The sequence below is a fragment of the Atractosteus spatula genome, chromosome 4 (genome assembly GCF_055471065.1).
Source record: "Atractosteus spatula isolate fAtrSpa1 chromosome 4, fAtrSpa1.hap1, whole genome shotgun sequence".
Taxonomy (NCBI): Eukaryota; Metazoa; Chordata; class Actinopteri; order Semionotiformes; family Lepisosteidae; genus Atractosteus; species Atractosteus spatula.
In genome coordinates, this window is record NC_142709.1 from 72,148,313 (window position 1) to 72,165,242 (window position 16,930).

The 16,930-nt window shown below is 47.5% G+C and overlaps 1 protein-coding gene across 20 annotated transcripts in view; it reads right to left on the bottom strand.

Annotated features, from left to right (window-relative positions):
- LOC148837180 (disks large homolog 1) overlaps positions 1–16,930 on the bottom strand; it is a 174,601-nt gene that overhangs the window by 142,507 nt on the left and 15,164 nt on the right. For 18 of the 20 annotated variants that reach the window (XM_088915107.1, XM_088915103.1, XM_088915102.1 and 15 more), the window contains exon 3: positions 14,945–15,111. In XM_088915107.1, the coding sequence (XP_088771233.1) occupies positions 14,945–15,111 (167 nt within the window). Of the gene's footprint in view, positions 1–2,353; positions 3,087–14,944; positions 15,112–16,930 lie in introns of those variants that run through there. The other 2 variants (XM_088915113.1, XM_088915112.1) reach the window with 2 other exon arrangements.

A 16,930-nucleotide genomic window follows, 5' to 3' on the forward strand; every position in this document is an offset into this window, starting at 1 on the left:
TTACAAGCGAGGAGCCACGCTATCATGTCATGCCGTCGAGCTCGGGCAGTGCCTACACAAGAGGAGAGGCGAGATAAAGACTCACTCCACGGCACAGCAGGTATCCTCGGAGCAGAGGCACGCAGCTGTGGGGGAGGCAGGGGGAATGAAACTCAGTCATGCAGCAAGAAGGCAGGCAGTGACGATGCGCGTAACGGATCCGAGCACCGTGATTCATGAGCCCGCCCCTGACTGTGTGGTCGTCTGGTGGGCTGCCCACTTCGCAGAGGCTGCCGTGACTCAGGCCCCCCCCCGAGCGTCCACCACCAAGAGCACAACTTCAAAAAAGCAGCCTGGCTTAATCATGGCAGCAAAAGAAAAAACGGTGCAGGCGGGTTTCAAAGTGGCCACGGCAGATCTCTGAACTCCCGTGGTCTAAATTCAGCAAGGGGGACACTGCTACACCCCAATTTCTTCAGAAACCTCTGATGCATAAATCAATTTGTACTAAACAAAAACCACTGTAAGCCACTTTGCATAGAAGCATCAAACAAATGCAAATGTAGAAGGACCTCAACATTTTAAATTTTCTAACACACTTGACCTCTTTTTGCCAGATCGCCAACACCCCCAACTTTTCCTCTCTAAAGTCCCTCGCCTGTGTTCTAATTCCGAGCTGGCAGCATGACAGTCCGCGTCAGGCCCTGCACGAGCCCGAGCTGCAGCGGGCACCACTTTGTGCGCCGCGCCTGCTGGACCGGCGGCGCTGCCCACATCCTCTTGAGGAGCCGCTCGGTTTAAAACGACAGGCCTCCGCTTATTAAAAGAAAATAAACACAATGGCCTTTCGCTGCAAGCTGTTCTCCAGGTCGACATCTGCTCAGACTGAGTAACATGCTTCAGACACGTTTGTAAAAAGTGGATTTTATTTCCCCTCCTTAAGAAGGAGTATAAAATTACTGCAGATAAAGCCAGCAGCCTTATCTTAACAGACTAGGGAACACATCTGAAGGCTGCCAAGAGACTCAACATGCTGCCTTCTGAAGTATTTATTGCCACCCTGAGACTGACAGAGCCTTTGAAGGGGGGGTCTAGAATCAATCCATTTCCAAATGTTTGAAGCAGCACTTTGATCTCCAGAACACTTTGGAGGTCTGTTGTGACAGGGTCAGAACATGTAAACACTCCTCTTAATTTATGCCTGTATCCATCCTTAAGGGAAATTTCCACTTCATTCTATCTGTAAAAACAAAAGTCCTGCACACACACACAAAAAAAGTAAATAATCCACACTCTCGCTTAGAAACATAAGCAACTTGGGGCAGAAACAGCACTTCAGAACCAATTCTGAACAACAGATAAAGACTACAGAGCATTAGTTCTGCCTACGTGTTCTTTCTGAACCGTCACCATGGTTACAGTGATGCAAAACTAAGCCTACAACATATTTCGGAAGGGCAACACATCTGGGGAGAAACGCAACACGGCTACATTGCTGCAGAGGACAAATCCGAAGTTAGTCAACTCCATGGAAGGCGTTTATGTCCCACACCCGCGCTCAGCGGAACCGATCTGTAAATACCCCATAGCGCTTTTCTGCTCGGCGCTGTATTAAGCGCGGCGACACATTTCTCCGCTCCGCAAAAAAAGGACGGAGGTCTGTGAAGCCGGGCGACCCCAGCCCTCCCGATCACCGCTGCCCCGGCTCTGGCCACACACCTCTGCGTATGAACACTCCCCCCCCCTTTCAATCGACGCCCTGCGGTTAAGGGGACACGATTTCAAGCCAAGCCGATATCGCGACTCCGTACCCCGCAGCCCCCCCCCCCCGCTTGTGAAAACGGTTTCTTCCGCTCGGGCTGGTCAGTGCAAGACGGCCCCAACTAGATCTACTCCGAGCGCATTAACTTTCTAAAGACGCTGTCTTTCATTAAAAAGTGGCTGAAAAAAAAACTGCCCCGGTGCTGTAAGTAAGTCGGCTCTGTTCGCCTCCGACACGCTCTTGTGTTCAACTTTTCACCGGCTGCCACTGTCTTATCCGGACTGAAACAAAACCCGGATTAACACCTGGAACACTCTGTTCAATCACGCGTTTTATAGGGCTGTCTGGACATCCATTCGTCCCACGCGTGGGGCTGAAGACTCATGCGTCTCAGGACCCTCGGATACCTGCCATTTCAACAGCTCCTCCGTGGTACTTTCTTCACATCTAACAAGAAGAGAAGGAACAGGGAGCGCAGCCCCCCTCGGTCGGTCCCCGAAGACCGCCACCTGGCCCCAAGACAAGAAACAGCGCTGACCTTTGGCAGGCTGGGCAACACAGCCACGCTGCCCGCGGGGGATGAACCCCTAAACCCCCAGGCTGGGCTCTTACCTTGGTGGTGACGATACACAGGCAGTCCATCCTTCCGGCGGAGTCCCGGCCTCAGCATCGCATGGTGACCCCCCGCAGCCCCCGGCAGCCCCACCTCGCTGCCGCTCTGGGAGCGCAAACCGCGGCGCCGCTAGTCACGGGCGTCTGAGCGCAGCGCACGCATACACCGCGGACTCTCGTGGGGGGGGGGGGGGGGTCACACGGCTGGTCGTCGCGGCCGGTCCCGGAGGCGCGAAGTCCGCATCCTTCAGTTCCTGCCAGCGGGAGCAGGGCGAGCGACCTCCGGGGACGGACGGACGGACGGACCGACTGCACGGGCTGGGGAAAGCTCTGAAAATCCTCCGGCAGTGCGATCAGGGTGACAAGCGCTCCGACGTGAGGGGCTGCAGAGAGCACGCCAGCTCTTACTCACCGACTCCAGCAGCTCTGCCTCCGCCGTCTCATTAACCCTCCGCTCGCCGTCTCGCTACGCTGCCTCAAAAAAAGCTAAATAAATCCTAACCTGCGGCCCCCTTCTCCCCGTGCGCCTCTTCCCGGCTTCACTCCATGAACCTGGAGTCAAATCGACTTGGAGACCCCCGCCGTCCCGACAGCGAGAACGGCGAGTGATGGGGGGGGCGGGGGGCCGGACACGGAGAGCTGAAACCAGGGAGACGAAACGCCGAGAGAAAACGGTGCTGAAGAGGCGGAGGGCCGGACGTGTCCGCTCCAGGGCCGTTCACACATCTGCATCCCGACAAAAACGCTGTAATTGACTTTCTCGTTCCGTAAACCAGCGGAAGAGTCCATTCCTGAAGGCTGGCAGAGGGGTGCCGACGAGCCAGGCGCGGACCCCGGGGGCCGTGGGCGCTCGGCTCCCCCCCACACACCGCCCCGCTAAACTTTTGAATCCATTAAAGCACCCGCCTCAGGGGGAAAAAACACGGGCACAGACCCACGCCAGGCGCTCCATACACCTGGCACCGCGCAGGGCCGGCGGCACTTCTCGGGGGTGCAAGCGAGGCGGCCTGGGGCGTTCTCAGCGGGCGAGAAAGTGACGCGCAGCAGAGCATTCAGCCCCCGCGGGCAGGCCGGGACTTCTCCTGACCACACCAGGTCAGGCCACAGCACGGCCGGAGGTGTCAATTCACCGGGTTTGACAAACCGTGAGGAGAAAACTTGGATTTAGCCGCGAGGGTAACGGTTGCATACAGATTACACACAAATGCAGCTTAACTATTGTTTTTTTTGTAATACAAGATCGGTGTTTCAGTACAATTAAAAGCTATCTACTCTCCCACGGCAGCTGGCGCCAGGACAGGTCCAGTGTTGGACAGAGGTAGTCCGGGGGGGGGGGGGTTTGCGGAGCCGGACACTCCCCCGAGTTCCGTCGGGGAAGGAGCTCACGCCTACCCCCCCTGAGGGGCATCACTCTCTTTTCGGAGTGCTGCTCCAGCCTCGTTCAAATTCAAGTTTAAAAAATAATAAATTTTAATTTTCTCACGGGGACGCGATTTTTAAAAAGGTGCCTCCGCATCGCGCCTCCTTCCCTGCGGAGTGGGACCTGAGCCCACCCCGGTGAGCAGGGGGCGCCCCCTGGGGCCGCTGTCTGGGTTTCGGGCAGCAGGTAAGCCAGCCGCTGGCCTTGAGAGAGAGGCCACACGCGGCACGGTCACTGCCTAGAGCCCCCTCGTCAGCAGCGAGGGTATGAGGCTGCTTACTGCTCTGAGCGACGAGGCTGGAATCGATATGCTCGGAGAGGGTTCTTTTCAAAACGCAAGACTGAGTGAAGATGCAGGTAAACCACCGGTGGGGACACACCGACAGGTCAGGTAAAGCCCCAAGTTAGCAAGCTGGCAGCTGGACTCCCAGTGCACTCACCCAGCAATCGTTTCAAGCCGAACGCCCCCTGCTTTTCAAAGGGGGGGGGGGTCTCTCTTACGTTAAAACCAGCCAAACACTGAATTAAAAAAAACGAAATTGACGATTTTAACCAAACCCCTACTGGTGTCAGAATTCGCTTTCCGTCCGATAGCAAGATTTCGGGGGTGGGGTTGAGTGCGACGGGACGGGATACAGGACTAATACAATACACATCCGCGCTTCGTCACTCAGATCCACTCGGCACGACAGCACGGAACCACAGCAACTTAGGGCGGGAGAGCCACTCCACACGGAGTGGAAGACTGTTCAACTAAATCGTTCGGCAGCAAAAAAAAAAAAATCAGTCCCAAAACCGTCAGCCGAGAGTGTGCGAGAGATTTAGACGCCGATATAAAGAAGAAATTGACTTCGGCGCTCCTCTCCCGGGGACTTGCCCTATTAAGTGAGCAGAAGGAACTGCGGCTTGATTAGAACTGAAGTGATGCCACGGGGGGGGGGGGCACGGGAATGCCGTCCGCGACGACATTCCAAAAACACAAATGGCTGCAGATCGGTCTCCAGCGATACGGAGGCTGGTAAAACATAGGAAGAATGGGAGATGCAACAAGGATTTAAGGAAGGGGGGGGGGGGGGGGGAAATCCGATGGAGAGGATCAATTGAAAACAAAAGCGATGAGAAGCACGGAGCGAGCAGAAGAATCGCGATCACCCATGGACGCCACGGGCAGACTGGGGATTCCCACCTCCGTCTTGCAGCAAGAGGAAGCTGCTCCACCCACCCATCCATTTTCCAACTGCTTCTTCCAGGACAGAGCCGGAGCACAGGGCAGGGAACGCCCTGCGCGGGACGCCAGCCCATCACTGTGTCCCTCCCTCTCTCTGTACCCACACAGACACACCAGGGACAGTTCTCTCGCAAGCCAGTTAGCAGGTCTGTGGACTGTGGGAGGAAACCAGGAGCACCCAGAGCAAACCCCCGCGAACACGGGGAGAACATGCAAACTCCATACAGACAGCACCCCAGGAACTGAATCCAGGGCCCCAGCACTGCGAAGCAGCAATGCCGAGCGCTGCACCCCCGTGGCTCCCCGGGCCGAACCCAGGGTAACGTCAATAAACCCCAGCCTGGGAACCAGTGTTGAGGAAGTTCGCCGGAGAACCTAGTTCCGTTTTCCGTTGGCGTCCACAGCGGAGGAGGATACACAGACACTGGCGTGGCAGAGCCTGTGCAGGTTTTAACAAACATTCATACCGGAAATGTGGTATTAAATGAGATTATTCCTACAAATCCCAATTACACATTTTTGCAGCAAGCAACATCATGGCTTTTCCCAAACCATCAAAATAAAATAAAAAATGTTCCAAGAGGACACCATAACCGACTGAACCGAGGATGATGGGAAGATGATACTTGCAAAGGAGGCTTCTGGGACTCACCGTAACTGGTTCGTAAGTTGCTAATGGCCCCCTTTCTGAAAGTCCCTCAAGACCAGTCTTCAAGAGCAAGGCAAGGCAGCATGTTCCAGACAGACAGCTCTTTGTGTGAAGACTAATGTGCCTCCGTTAGGCCAGTGAGTACAGGATTAGCACGATCACAACCACCTTTACAGTGAACTACTGAACCAGTGGTTAAAAAAAGGCACAACTAAAGTAACAGTTATGTCGGATCGAAAGTGACAGATGCTTTAGTCAAGTTGCAAGATTGTGATATGGCAGTAGGGTCCTCCATCTTCCAAAAAAGCCTGTCTAAACAAATGCTATGAAGCTTTTAAGGACTTCATTTCACAAACTGAGTAAGACTAGTAACCGAGTATGAAAACAGACTACAGCATGGTCTGGACAATAACAGAATAAAACCCCCTTATCACACTCTGGAAGTCATACAGCTAACTCCTCTGGGAAAGATGTGCAGACACATATCACAGTAGAACGTGTTATGGATGCAAAGACTGAGAAGACCACTAAAAAAACAACCCAACAGAACTTCGTTTAGACAAAGTACATCTATATAAACGAAACCTTGAGATGGCAAGATCTGGGAAACATTTCTTGATACTGTAAAAATGGAAATTGCAATTTTCAACCATTTAAGCAGTAAAACAAAAGTTGGTCAGATGATGCAAAGTGGTTTGTGATTTTCTGAAGGACAGAACAGTGTCGTTTTAATGAAGTGCTCAAACAAATGTTCGCATTTTGTTCATCCCTGTGCTGCTGTGTTCATTCCTTGTGTACAAAGCTGAACCAATTCAGGGGCTTCAAACTTCCTATTTCAATGCCCTCATCCGAGTTTCTTTAAGCAGAAAAATCAGACAAAAGCATTATAACCTCCAGTGTGGCTGTTCATCACCTAACTGGCATTCCATCTGGTTTCCCCACACGTCGCCCAGTGTAGCCTTTAGTTGGAGGGCCACAATGGACGCACTGCTTCTTGTAGAGAGGCTTGTAGAAATGTGGAGGGGCACTTCTACAAGGGGCACTTGTAGAGGGGTATTTCTACAAGTGTCCTGTAAATGTTTGCACTCTGGGTCTCGACAGGGATACAGATCTTACTGCGACCATGGAGAAAGCACCTCTTGGAAGCAGCACAGATGCTGTGGCTGAAGGCAAGGTACGTGGTGCAAATATCCCCAGGCAGGTACAGTGGAGGGGAGGTCACCTGTCAGGTGCTCCCGGTCAGCTTTGCAGAAGCCCCACCTTGCGGATGCAAGTACAGATGTTCGGAGCAAGTGGGGGGACCTTGCAGAGGACCAGCCAGGAATGGTGTAGGGGAATGAGGCAAGCGATCAAGGATCGTCCCTGGTGTATGTAAGGTAATGGTAATGTAGGGTGGCTGTTTTATCAAACACCTGTTTGACATCTAGTTCATGCCTTCATCATATATACACATACTTAGGGGTCCCGAGGTTTGTTTTAATGTCGTTTCAGCCTGCCTACTGCTTTATTGAATTGTTGTTTTTCTTATGATCAATAAAAAGTAAAAGCAGAATCACAAATGGGAAAAACAACGCCTCAAGCGCTCCCCATTCCTGCATTTCAAATTCTGGAGCGGCAGACCAAATCTGAACAGAACATTGTGCAACAGGTAACAACAGACCACAACCTTGTAAAGCACGATCCAGAAGAGAGAAAACAGATCCGAGCAGCAGTGATTGATAAGCCGCACAGATCCAGGCATTTATTATACCCTACATGCTGTAATCCACTACAGCTCCAGGATTTCATTTACCTAAAGCACTACTGCACAGAGGACAACAGATAACAAGAAATGCCGGTTTGCTCAGTCTTCCAAGCATTTTTTTGCAAATCAAAAACAAAGTAAATTGCAAATGTCATTTCATTTAAGTCACCGTCAGCTTAAAAACTATGTAGAGATAAAAAGTAAAATATTTGCCTTATTACAGTGAAACATCTTTACACAGACCGAGGCCAAGATGACTTTTGTATGGGAAAACTCCACAAGTTACAGCGCCACCCACTGTGGCTAAGGATCTGCGCCTGTGCCTGGAAGGTTGCCGGTTCAAATCCCGCAGCCGGCAGAGGAATCCTACTCCGTTGGGCCTCTGAGCAAGGCCCTTAACCCCAACTGCTCCAGGGGCGCCGTACAATGGCTGACCCTGCGCTCTGACCCCAGGCTCTCTCCCTATCTGTGTGTCTCATGGAGAGCAAGCTGGGGTCTGCGAAAAGACGAATTCCTAATGCAAGAAATTGTATAGGGCTGATAAAGCAACATTATCATTATTATTATTAAACGGTGTTCTGCTTTTAAAACCTGTGCTGTCAAAAAGCCCAATAGCATTGTTATAAGGTCAAGTGTTCAAGGGTAGAACAAGAAGGATTCTGAAGCTGGTCCCTTCATCTCTGCGCTGGAATCCGGTAACAGGTGTCATTCAGGTGCGATGTGTTACAGTAGTGCATTCACCAGGAAACATCGCATCATGGCGCACCAATGGAGTAAAACACCAGAGTACCGTTTCACAGAGGAATGCTTAAGTCATCCAGAATTTTTTTTTATCTGCCTCCCTATCCTAGTCCGAGTCTATTTTTTTTCCTGATAGCCTTTATTTTTCCGTTTAGAGTCTAAAACAAGTAATACTAACACATATTTACCTTGCTCGGAAAGAACTAATCAACAAGATTTAATTGTATAAGTTTACTAGTTTCTAGTGTCTTTTATAAATTAGTTTATAATTACCGAGTTCCTATCATTGATGTTCAGTTCAATATTGTCCTTCACTGGCAAAAATTGCAGCATGCCCACATATTTAAAACTTCCTTGATTAAGACTCAGCACATAAGGACATCAAAAAGACAACTTGAAATAACTCAAGGCAGTTCAAAGCAAAGCCTGCACTCCACAATGACACCTATTATCTGATCAGCGGGGGCCAGTTATACATCATCTCATAACCACTCCTCCATCTCAACATGGTTATCTCATTAGCACCAAAGACAGACAGCAAACAGAACAGACATCGACAATCCCACCTTTCACTCAATTAAGACAACGATTATTATATGATGACTACTGCTTACGATGCAGTACTGTAACCATTTTAAAATGTCCAATGTACGTGAAAGCTTTGCTGCTCCAATGTAAGCAAGACGAAACGGTGCTTCACATTGTTTCAAATGAGGTTCGCAGATCTGCAAATAGAAAAATGTCCAAGGTTAGACACCGGGATTCGGGCTCGCTGTCTCTCAGAAGAATTAGAGTGATAAAAACCTGAAACTTTCAGAAGTAACATACGCGGCAAGAAACATTTTCACTGAAATGAAGGCTTTAATTTACATATTTTAGGTAAATAAAAACGTGCACAGCAAAAAAAGGAACAGATGCTCAAACTGCAGAGCTAATCTTTCCCAGAGACTAGATAAATGAAGAGGCTGCAATTGCAACAGCTGCCAAGAAGTGCTACAAGTATCGTAGAATGTAATTGAATGTTTTACACCAGACAGCTGCGCCCAGTTTTAAAATACTAACAACCTCGTTCTGCAGCTCCAGAAGTGTGATTTTATTTGGATGTCATTAGTGTTATCCAAAAAGGTAAATCATTAATAAAAATAAAACAAAAGGGGGCGACTGTGTCCGATAATACAAGGTCTAAGGTTTCCTATACATCACACTGTTTCACAGGACAGCAAGTGTCAGGCACCCAAAGGCAACAGCAATCACACTGCCTTCCACCTCAGATTTATGTTTGACTAACTACAGTGAGCCCAGAAAGACCTCCAGCTTGCTCAGAAACCACGTGGCCCGCAGACTCCAGCAAACAACAGATGAATATTTAATGTCTCTGGTTCTATGATTAATCTTCCACATCAAAGGGAGTCACTTGCCCTGTTCTGCTGCTTATCTTCCAAAAAGGATTTGAGATTTTATTTCTGACCTCCACAAAGTGCTTTCTCTTCTAACACATTTCTGACAGAACAGCAAAACACCTCATGGGGTGACTATCTCCATGGGACATCCTCTTCTGCAAACGTCCGAGCACCATGCAGTTTCTCCATTCAAAACGGAGTCCGCGCCAACTACAAACCTTTTCATCCGCAACTTTCACAGCGGGTTGCACAAGGTCATGAAACTGAGCAGCAGTGATCCAACTTCAGAACTGGTGACAAAAAACAACATGCCGTCAATCTGCTGAAGCTCTTTTATTACAGTTGGGCTAAAGGCAAAACACTATACTTGTTAAAAAAAAACATCCAGGCCACCCCAGTAAGAAAAAGTGGGGTTTGAATCTACTGTTCTTCAAATGCAGACCACCTGCTCGAATATTCATCCATTTTAATGCACAACTGACCGCATTTATTGGAAGAACATAAAAGTTACAAATGAGAGGAGGCCATTTAGTCCATTTTAGTCCATCTCGCCCTTTTGGCAATTAACTACAACCTATAAGCTACGTTTTGACCCCCCCCCAACGAGAACATCTGAGTTACTATGAGTAACCCAAACACAAAAAGGGCTTTCCTGGAAAGTTTGCACATCCTGTTCTTCCCCAGACATGAAAAAAGGAAGGAACCTCTCGAGACGCGCGCTGTAGGTGAGCCACTCCGCCCTCGTGTTTTTACAGCACAGGGCCGAGAGAGATGGAGCCCATCAGAGGGTACAAAGGAGAAACTACAAGCAGCGTCTGCAGCACATTCACAAGAGAGAAGCTTTAAACGCAAAGCTTGCTGCAGAGCATTTGGGTAGATTAAGCACTAGGAAGAAAAACATCCCTCCGAGACAGAACTGCATGATACAAGGCCTAGGACCATGCAGGTCGGCTTGTTTTCCATAACGCCTTTAGAACACCGAAGCATTTAAAGAACCAGAAGCCTCATTTAATAACACCCAGTCACGCATCTCATTATCTCGGTTAAAGAAAACCCTATCCACGTGGAATGAAAAGCAGGCCATTGAATACCACGAGCTGCAGGTCTATGAATGTCTGATCTCGACAGATAATCTGCAACCACCGAAACCACAATGAGCCACTTTAAATGGAACTAACTGCTGCTCAGCTCCACTCCATGCTGGCCTATTAAAATGGTTTCTGTGAGCTTTTTAACAACTGGTAAACAAGGGACAGAACAGGACACTGTTGCTTAATCTTCATGGTTTCAGGTATTAGCATACAAGGTGGACCTGGGGCAAAGGTCCATTAGTTTGCCCCAGAACCCAATATTTTCAGGAAATGAAAAGTCAGGTGTCAAAGGCACATGCTTTTTCCCGTGGCTAGAGCCCCTGAACCCCAGGTCCTGGACACAGCACACCGGCCCTCAGACAGAGAGGAACAGGTTACACCACTAGACATGCGGAGATGGGAGAAGAGAGCTCCATCAGAGAGCTGCATGACTCACCTGGCTGGTCTGAGAAGAAAAAGCTTTTACTGGCACATTAGTGTTTCATTAAGCAGGGAACTCTCCTAAAGAAGCCACATTATTCATGGGGAGTGGAAAAAAACACGCTCAGTCCTGCAGGGAAATACTTTAGGATTTATAACTTCATCTGGAATAAGAAATGCAAACCACAGCTGGCAGTTACAATGGAAATGTATTTTAAAAGGCAGCATACATTACTGATAAAGGCAAGAAATAAAGTCCCCGTGTGAGAGAACTTAAATGTATTTTGATTAATCACTGTCGTGCAAGGAATCTTAATGGACCAGCAACAGTTAACGAGTTTCTACTTCAAAATTGCCCACTAGAGTTTGGAGAGTTCATTCAGAACAGAAATCATATCCTTAACAAAAAGAAATTAAAACCAATACAAAATGAAAGATTTCGATCAAATCTAAATGCATAAAACATACATTTCCACAAAAATTGCAACTGTAAATCGTAACTTCTAGGTTGAAGTCATTAATTGCTGTTTGAGATGCTACTGGACTTGACAACATGAGAATTCTAGGTGTACACTCGCGACTGGTCTCCCTTATACAGCACATTATACAGAAATCACGCTCCACTTAAATAAAATTTCCTCTTGACACCAGGGTTCACAGTAGCCTCAAGAAGCACCCCCTGAACAGGATCCTGGCTGTGCTGCAACTGGTATGGTTCTGGTCAAGATCCTGTCATCTGACCCGCCGCCCCACAGCCCTTCCATCCTCAGAGGGTTCTGGTGAAAGGATGATAATCTCATCTGAGGCAGCTCGGATCAAATTAGCTCTCCTCTTACCCTCCTCCTCTCGAGCACTCGCTGCCTGCCTTGCTCTTTCCCCATGCCAGGCCACTGTCTGGCTTGTCTAACTTGATCAAGGCCTGAGCAGGGGCCCCTTAAATGAAGTAAATAAAATTACATTAATGAGAACAGCTTAGCCCTTCATATTTCCTACTAGACGCATTTCATAATTGCTCAATTACTAACTAAAAAGAACCTTGGGAAAATAAATTTTGCACACTCCATCCTAAGCATGTGGAATAAATTAAACGACTTCAAGATATCTATCCTTTTACTTTAAATAAAAGGCACCATGGGTATTTAAGAACTATTATGTATTGAAAATACTTTAGGCCAGTACACAACAAATTAGTTCTTTTCTAGGATTTTCAATTTTTTTAGAAATCCTGCTGAATGCCATTAACCTTCAGCAAGAGGTTTCTGCCCTGTGGTCCTCTCAGAAGCGTGACCTCTTAGCTACTGGACTGTTACCAGGTAGTCACCAGGTGGAAGATGAGCTGTGCAAACTTCACGTCAAGAAGCGAAGGAGGAAGACAAGAGGGGGCAGGCTCAGCGGCTCCGTGTGCTGACCACCTCCCAGGTGCGCTCACTGCACTGCAAGGCAAGGCAGGTCAGAACTGAGCACACACACACGGGACGAGCTACGCCGTGCTAGCTAGGCACAGGAAGAGGGAAAGGGAAAGAGTCTCAAGGCGCACAAGATCGCAGGTGAGGGAGAGGAGTGTGTAGTCCTTGGTTGTACAGCTCCTTCCTGTGAAATAGCCGTTTCTCATTACCACATTAGGCTCTTACCAAAAACCTTTTACTCTCAATGCATCAGTATAACCCAATAAAGATCTTCAGGGTGCAGGGCTAATGTACTTCAGTAATTGTATTGTTTTTTTTACAGCAGAGCGGTTTTATGACAGCTAAAGAGGAGAATGCCATAAAAACACAGCATCTTCAGAGTCTGCTACTTAAATATTCAAGAGAATTAAACAACTTAAGACCACTGATGTGCCATCATTCACATGCACTGAACACCCGTTTCCAACCCTTAAGAAGTCCTGAAATGCACACATGTTCGTAAACACCTTTATACTTTTTTATGGGACTGATATCTGCAAACAAAATGAGAGAAAGATAATACAGGGTAATGAATTGTGAGGCTAAAAGCTTGCTATTTGTCATATTACATTAAATTGCAGATCGTCCATAAAAAATCTAAAATTACACTCTGGCTAAAGGAAAGTTTGTCACTGCCAGCTTTGGCATAACTGCATTTCCTGATTTACAGCTGAAACATCTTGCAAATACACTGAGAAAATATTCTCCTCATTTGTCAAAGCCGAGCATCAGCATTTTCCATTTTCAGCTTTTAGAGGAAAAAAAAGTAATTAGATCTCATCAAATATTTGTCATTAAAAAATCACGGCGCTTTCTGCTAAGAACATTCCAACAGAAAAGCTGCTCTGTAGCAGAAAGAACTGGGTCAGATTTCCAAAGCAAACTTTAATGTTTAGACTTACTGAAATACTGATGTATTTAACTGAAACCTAAACATTCTGAATGAGTATACATATGAACAGACGACTTTGAACACTAATGCGTCTCCTCCATTAATTCAGAAATGTATAGTCAATTGTTTTTTAAAAAAAGGAAAAGCTCACTAACATGCAATTTACAGCCACTTGTACACTTTGTGAATGTACACAAAGAACGGGTGCGATTCTCTCTCACTGATACGACTCGCATAAATGTGAACTAATGAAATTTAGTTTTGACTGAGAAGTGTAATGCATGGAGACAATGTACAAAATATAAAATTTCATTGGTGGTAATGTCAAGCCAGCATACCACATCTTTGGTGTCCCATGTGACAAAACAATTGCTCACAAAGGTGCTATCCAGCTCTTGCTGCAGATTGATCACTCAAGAGGTGCAACAATCCTACAGATGATTCAGCCAGCAAAGCTGATGAAGCCAATTCTATCACAGCATCATCCACTCTACTCGTACTGTAGTTCTTCATATTAGTTCCATGGAAAACGTATCTATTTGTCAAAACCTTTTTCTAAATCGACAAACACTGCTGTTCGTTGAATTCATCTTTTCGAAAAAACTTGGTATTATACAACCAGTATTGATATTTCACACAGAATGGACTTGAAAAGTCCAGGTTCGTGACATTTAGCTAACCAGACCAAACAGATTCAAGCTGTAAAAATTGATTCAGTGTACATGCTATACATCTGCAGAAAAGTCCACTTTTCATATAGAGCTTCCAGCCTTGTCTAGAGCAAACACACCAATTCATTCTAGATTTGCAGCTGTGTTGCTTTAACTACTCAAATATGAATATCAGATTCAAAACAATGGATAGAACACTAAACCATATTACCAGATAAATGTAAAATAAGTAAAAGAACAATTAAACCTTCAAACATTGACAAATTCCAGAACAAACAAAAACCACCACCACCAAACCACAGAGAACAACAGCTGCACAGACCGCAGGCAAGACCCACCAGGCATTTAAAACCGGATGCCTTTCGATGACGCCCCCTGATCTGATGGTGAGAAACTCTGGGGCCGCAATTCAGAACAGATGGGACAGTGCAGGCAAGTCAAGACGGCAGTCAGTTAGGGACCCAGGCTGTTAATGGGGAGGGCACCTCCCTCCTGAAAAAACTAGGAACTGCAGCATCTATGAGCTGACCTTCAGAGGAGTTTCCAGCCTCAACCTGCACATTGGGCGTCATCTGGCAATCCCCAAAATACCGGACGCTGTAGCAAGCGCCAAGTGTTACAGCAGCACACAGACTGCAGCACACACGACAGAAAGCCTGTGCACACCCCCAAATGTCCCAGCCGCACAGCCACGTTAGCAGGGCTGCTTCTGTGCTGCATTCGTAAAGCAGCACCGATGTGAAAGCAATAAAACCGCTCTACAGCCTACAGTCCCCAGCTCAGACATTTCTCACTTCGCATTCCCCCCACCCACACACACTCAGGACAGCAACCACACGTGGCAAAACCAACGCAGGCTGCCTGCCAGCACGAATCGCTTCCAGGCTTACCTCTACGCTGGGGCTAAGGCTGCTGGGCAGGGTTTCTGAAGTCACAGTTGTGCTCGGAAGGCTGGAAAACTCCCACAGATTGACCGGAGGCGTGGGCTCTACAGGCTTCGGGGGCTCGACACATTTCTGATTGTCCAGTAAGGTCACTTCATAAAATTCCTGGATGTCTGCAGGAGAGAAAGAGAGGGCGGGAAATGAACACAGTGGGGGGGGGGGAAAAGGAGAAAGGAAAAAATAAGAGGTATGGCTTTCCAACAATGTTAAAACTTGCATTCACATTAGAAAGAAAAAAACTTGTTAGGGTACTTTTACAGAAGCAGAACTTGTGCTAGTTGCCTGTCCTCTCTCTAGCACACCAATACTTGTCGACGTGTGTAGTCAAGTTCATTTTTAATCTCAGCAGAGACAGAGAGAAGAGGTCATACTTTGCAAATGTTGAGCACCCAATCGTGGGGAAAGGACAAACAGTGCATTTATAGATGGAATTCCATTACAGGGCATGATCCTGGATTCACAGCCCTTATAGACATCCAGCAGAATAAAATGCCTGTCTTAGGAAAAACAGAAATAAGTTGTTTTCTGTAGACTTTCACAACCTCCAGTGCAGGTTTAGCAGGGTTTAAAACTGCAGGGAACAACAGGAGGGGAAAGGGGTCCACTCTAAGTTAAACTAGAGCTGAAAGTAACAGGTGGATCATATGGATAAGCAAAGGCATTTGAGAATGGCTCTGTGGCTCAGGATCTGCGCCTGTGGCTGGAAGGTTGCCGGTTCGAATCCTGCAGCCGGCAGAGGAATTCTACTCCGTTGGGCCCCTGAGCAAGGCCCTTAACCCCAACTGCAACAGTGGCGCCTTATAAATGGCTGACCCTGCGCTCTGACCCCCAGCTTCTCTCTGTCTGTGTCTCCCATGGAGAGCAAGCTGGGGTCTGCGAAAAGAAATTCTTAATACAAGAAATTTTATATGGCCACTAAAGTGACCTGATCTTTTTTTTGTAATTCATGTTAAGGGCTCCCTGAACTCCTGGATTTTTCTAGCGCTGGACACCGATTCTCTAGGTCAGGTTCAGTGCCTACAGCACTCCTGGCAGAAGCGTTTCGCAGTTCTGCATGCAGCCGCCTCTTTACTTCACAGCAGAAAGCGGACTTCCTCTCTTAAAGCTTCTTCATTGATAATGAGGACCACGTCCATAAGGCATTTTCTGCCACTGTAACTTCCTCCGACGCCTCTTGAGAAAAGGCCGTACTACAGAAGCATTAACATACCTCCCTCACTAATAGGCCAATGATTTTATTGGAACCTGCTGTTGAAAAACAGAAAGAAGATGCTCTTTAAAAAAGAGGGAAGTCAGATACAATCGGACTTCCCCGATATCATGGGCAGTCATTTTTGTTAGTTCAGACCATCAAATTTTTTAAAAACCAGGACTTGATCCTGCGCTTCCGAAATCTCCTGGATCGGTCTTGCATATGCGCTGCTCAGCTGTGCCCAACCCTCAACACGTCCTTCCTTTGCCAGCTCCTGATGGCACTTTATCCATTAGCTCCGGGAAACGGAGGACGAGTAAGACCAGCGGCATCAGGAACATTGCGAGATCAGAACCCCCTGACACAGTACAGAATGAAACTGGGCGCGTACGTCTCTGAACGCACAGCTGCGGCGACTTAGGAAAGGATCACATCCGGCATCTCGGAATGCAGACCTCAAGCTACATGCTGGAATTCATACCAGTGGGGCTTCAGTTTACCCTTTGGTAATTAGAATTAGTTTGGGTGTGTGTGCACAGTGGGGTGCGCTCATTAGACTATTCTACAGCTCTTATACATCTTTCATTTTATGGTGCATATGGAAATAGGCGAGAATCAGGGGGGAAAAGTCAAATGTTTGATCTTCTAAATTTCTGAGAATCGATGCAATCAAATGGAAACATCAAGAGGAAAGTGATAAACGAGCAGCAAAAAAAATACAGTGATGCTTTAGAATTACC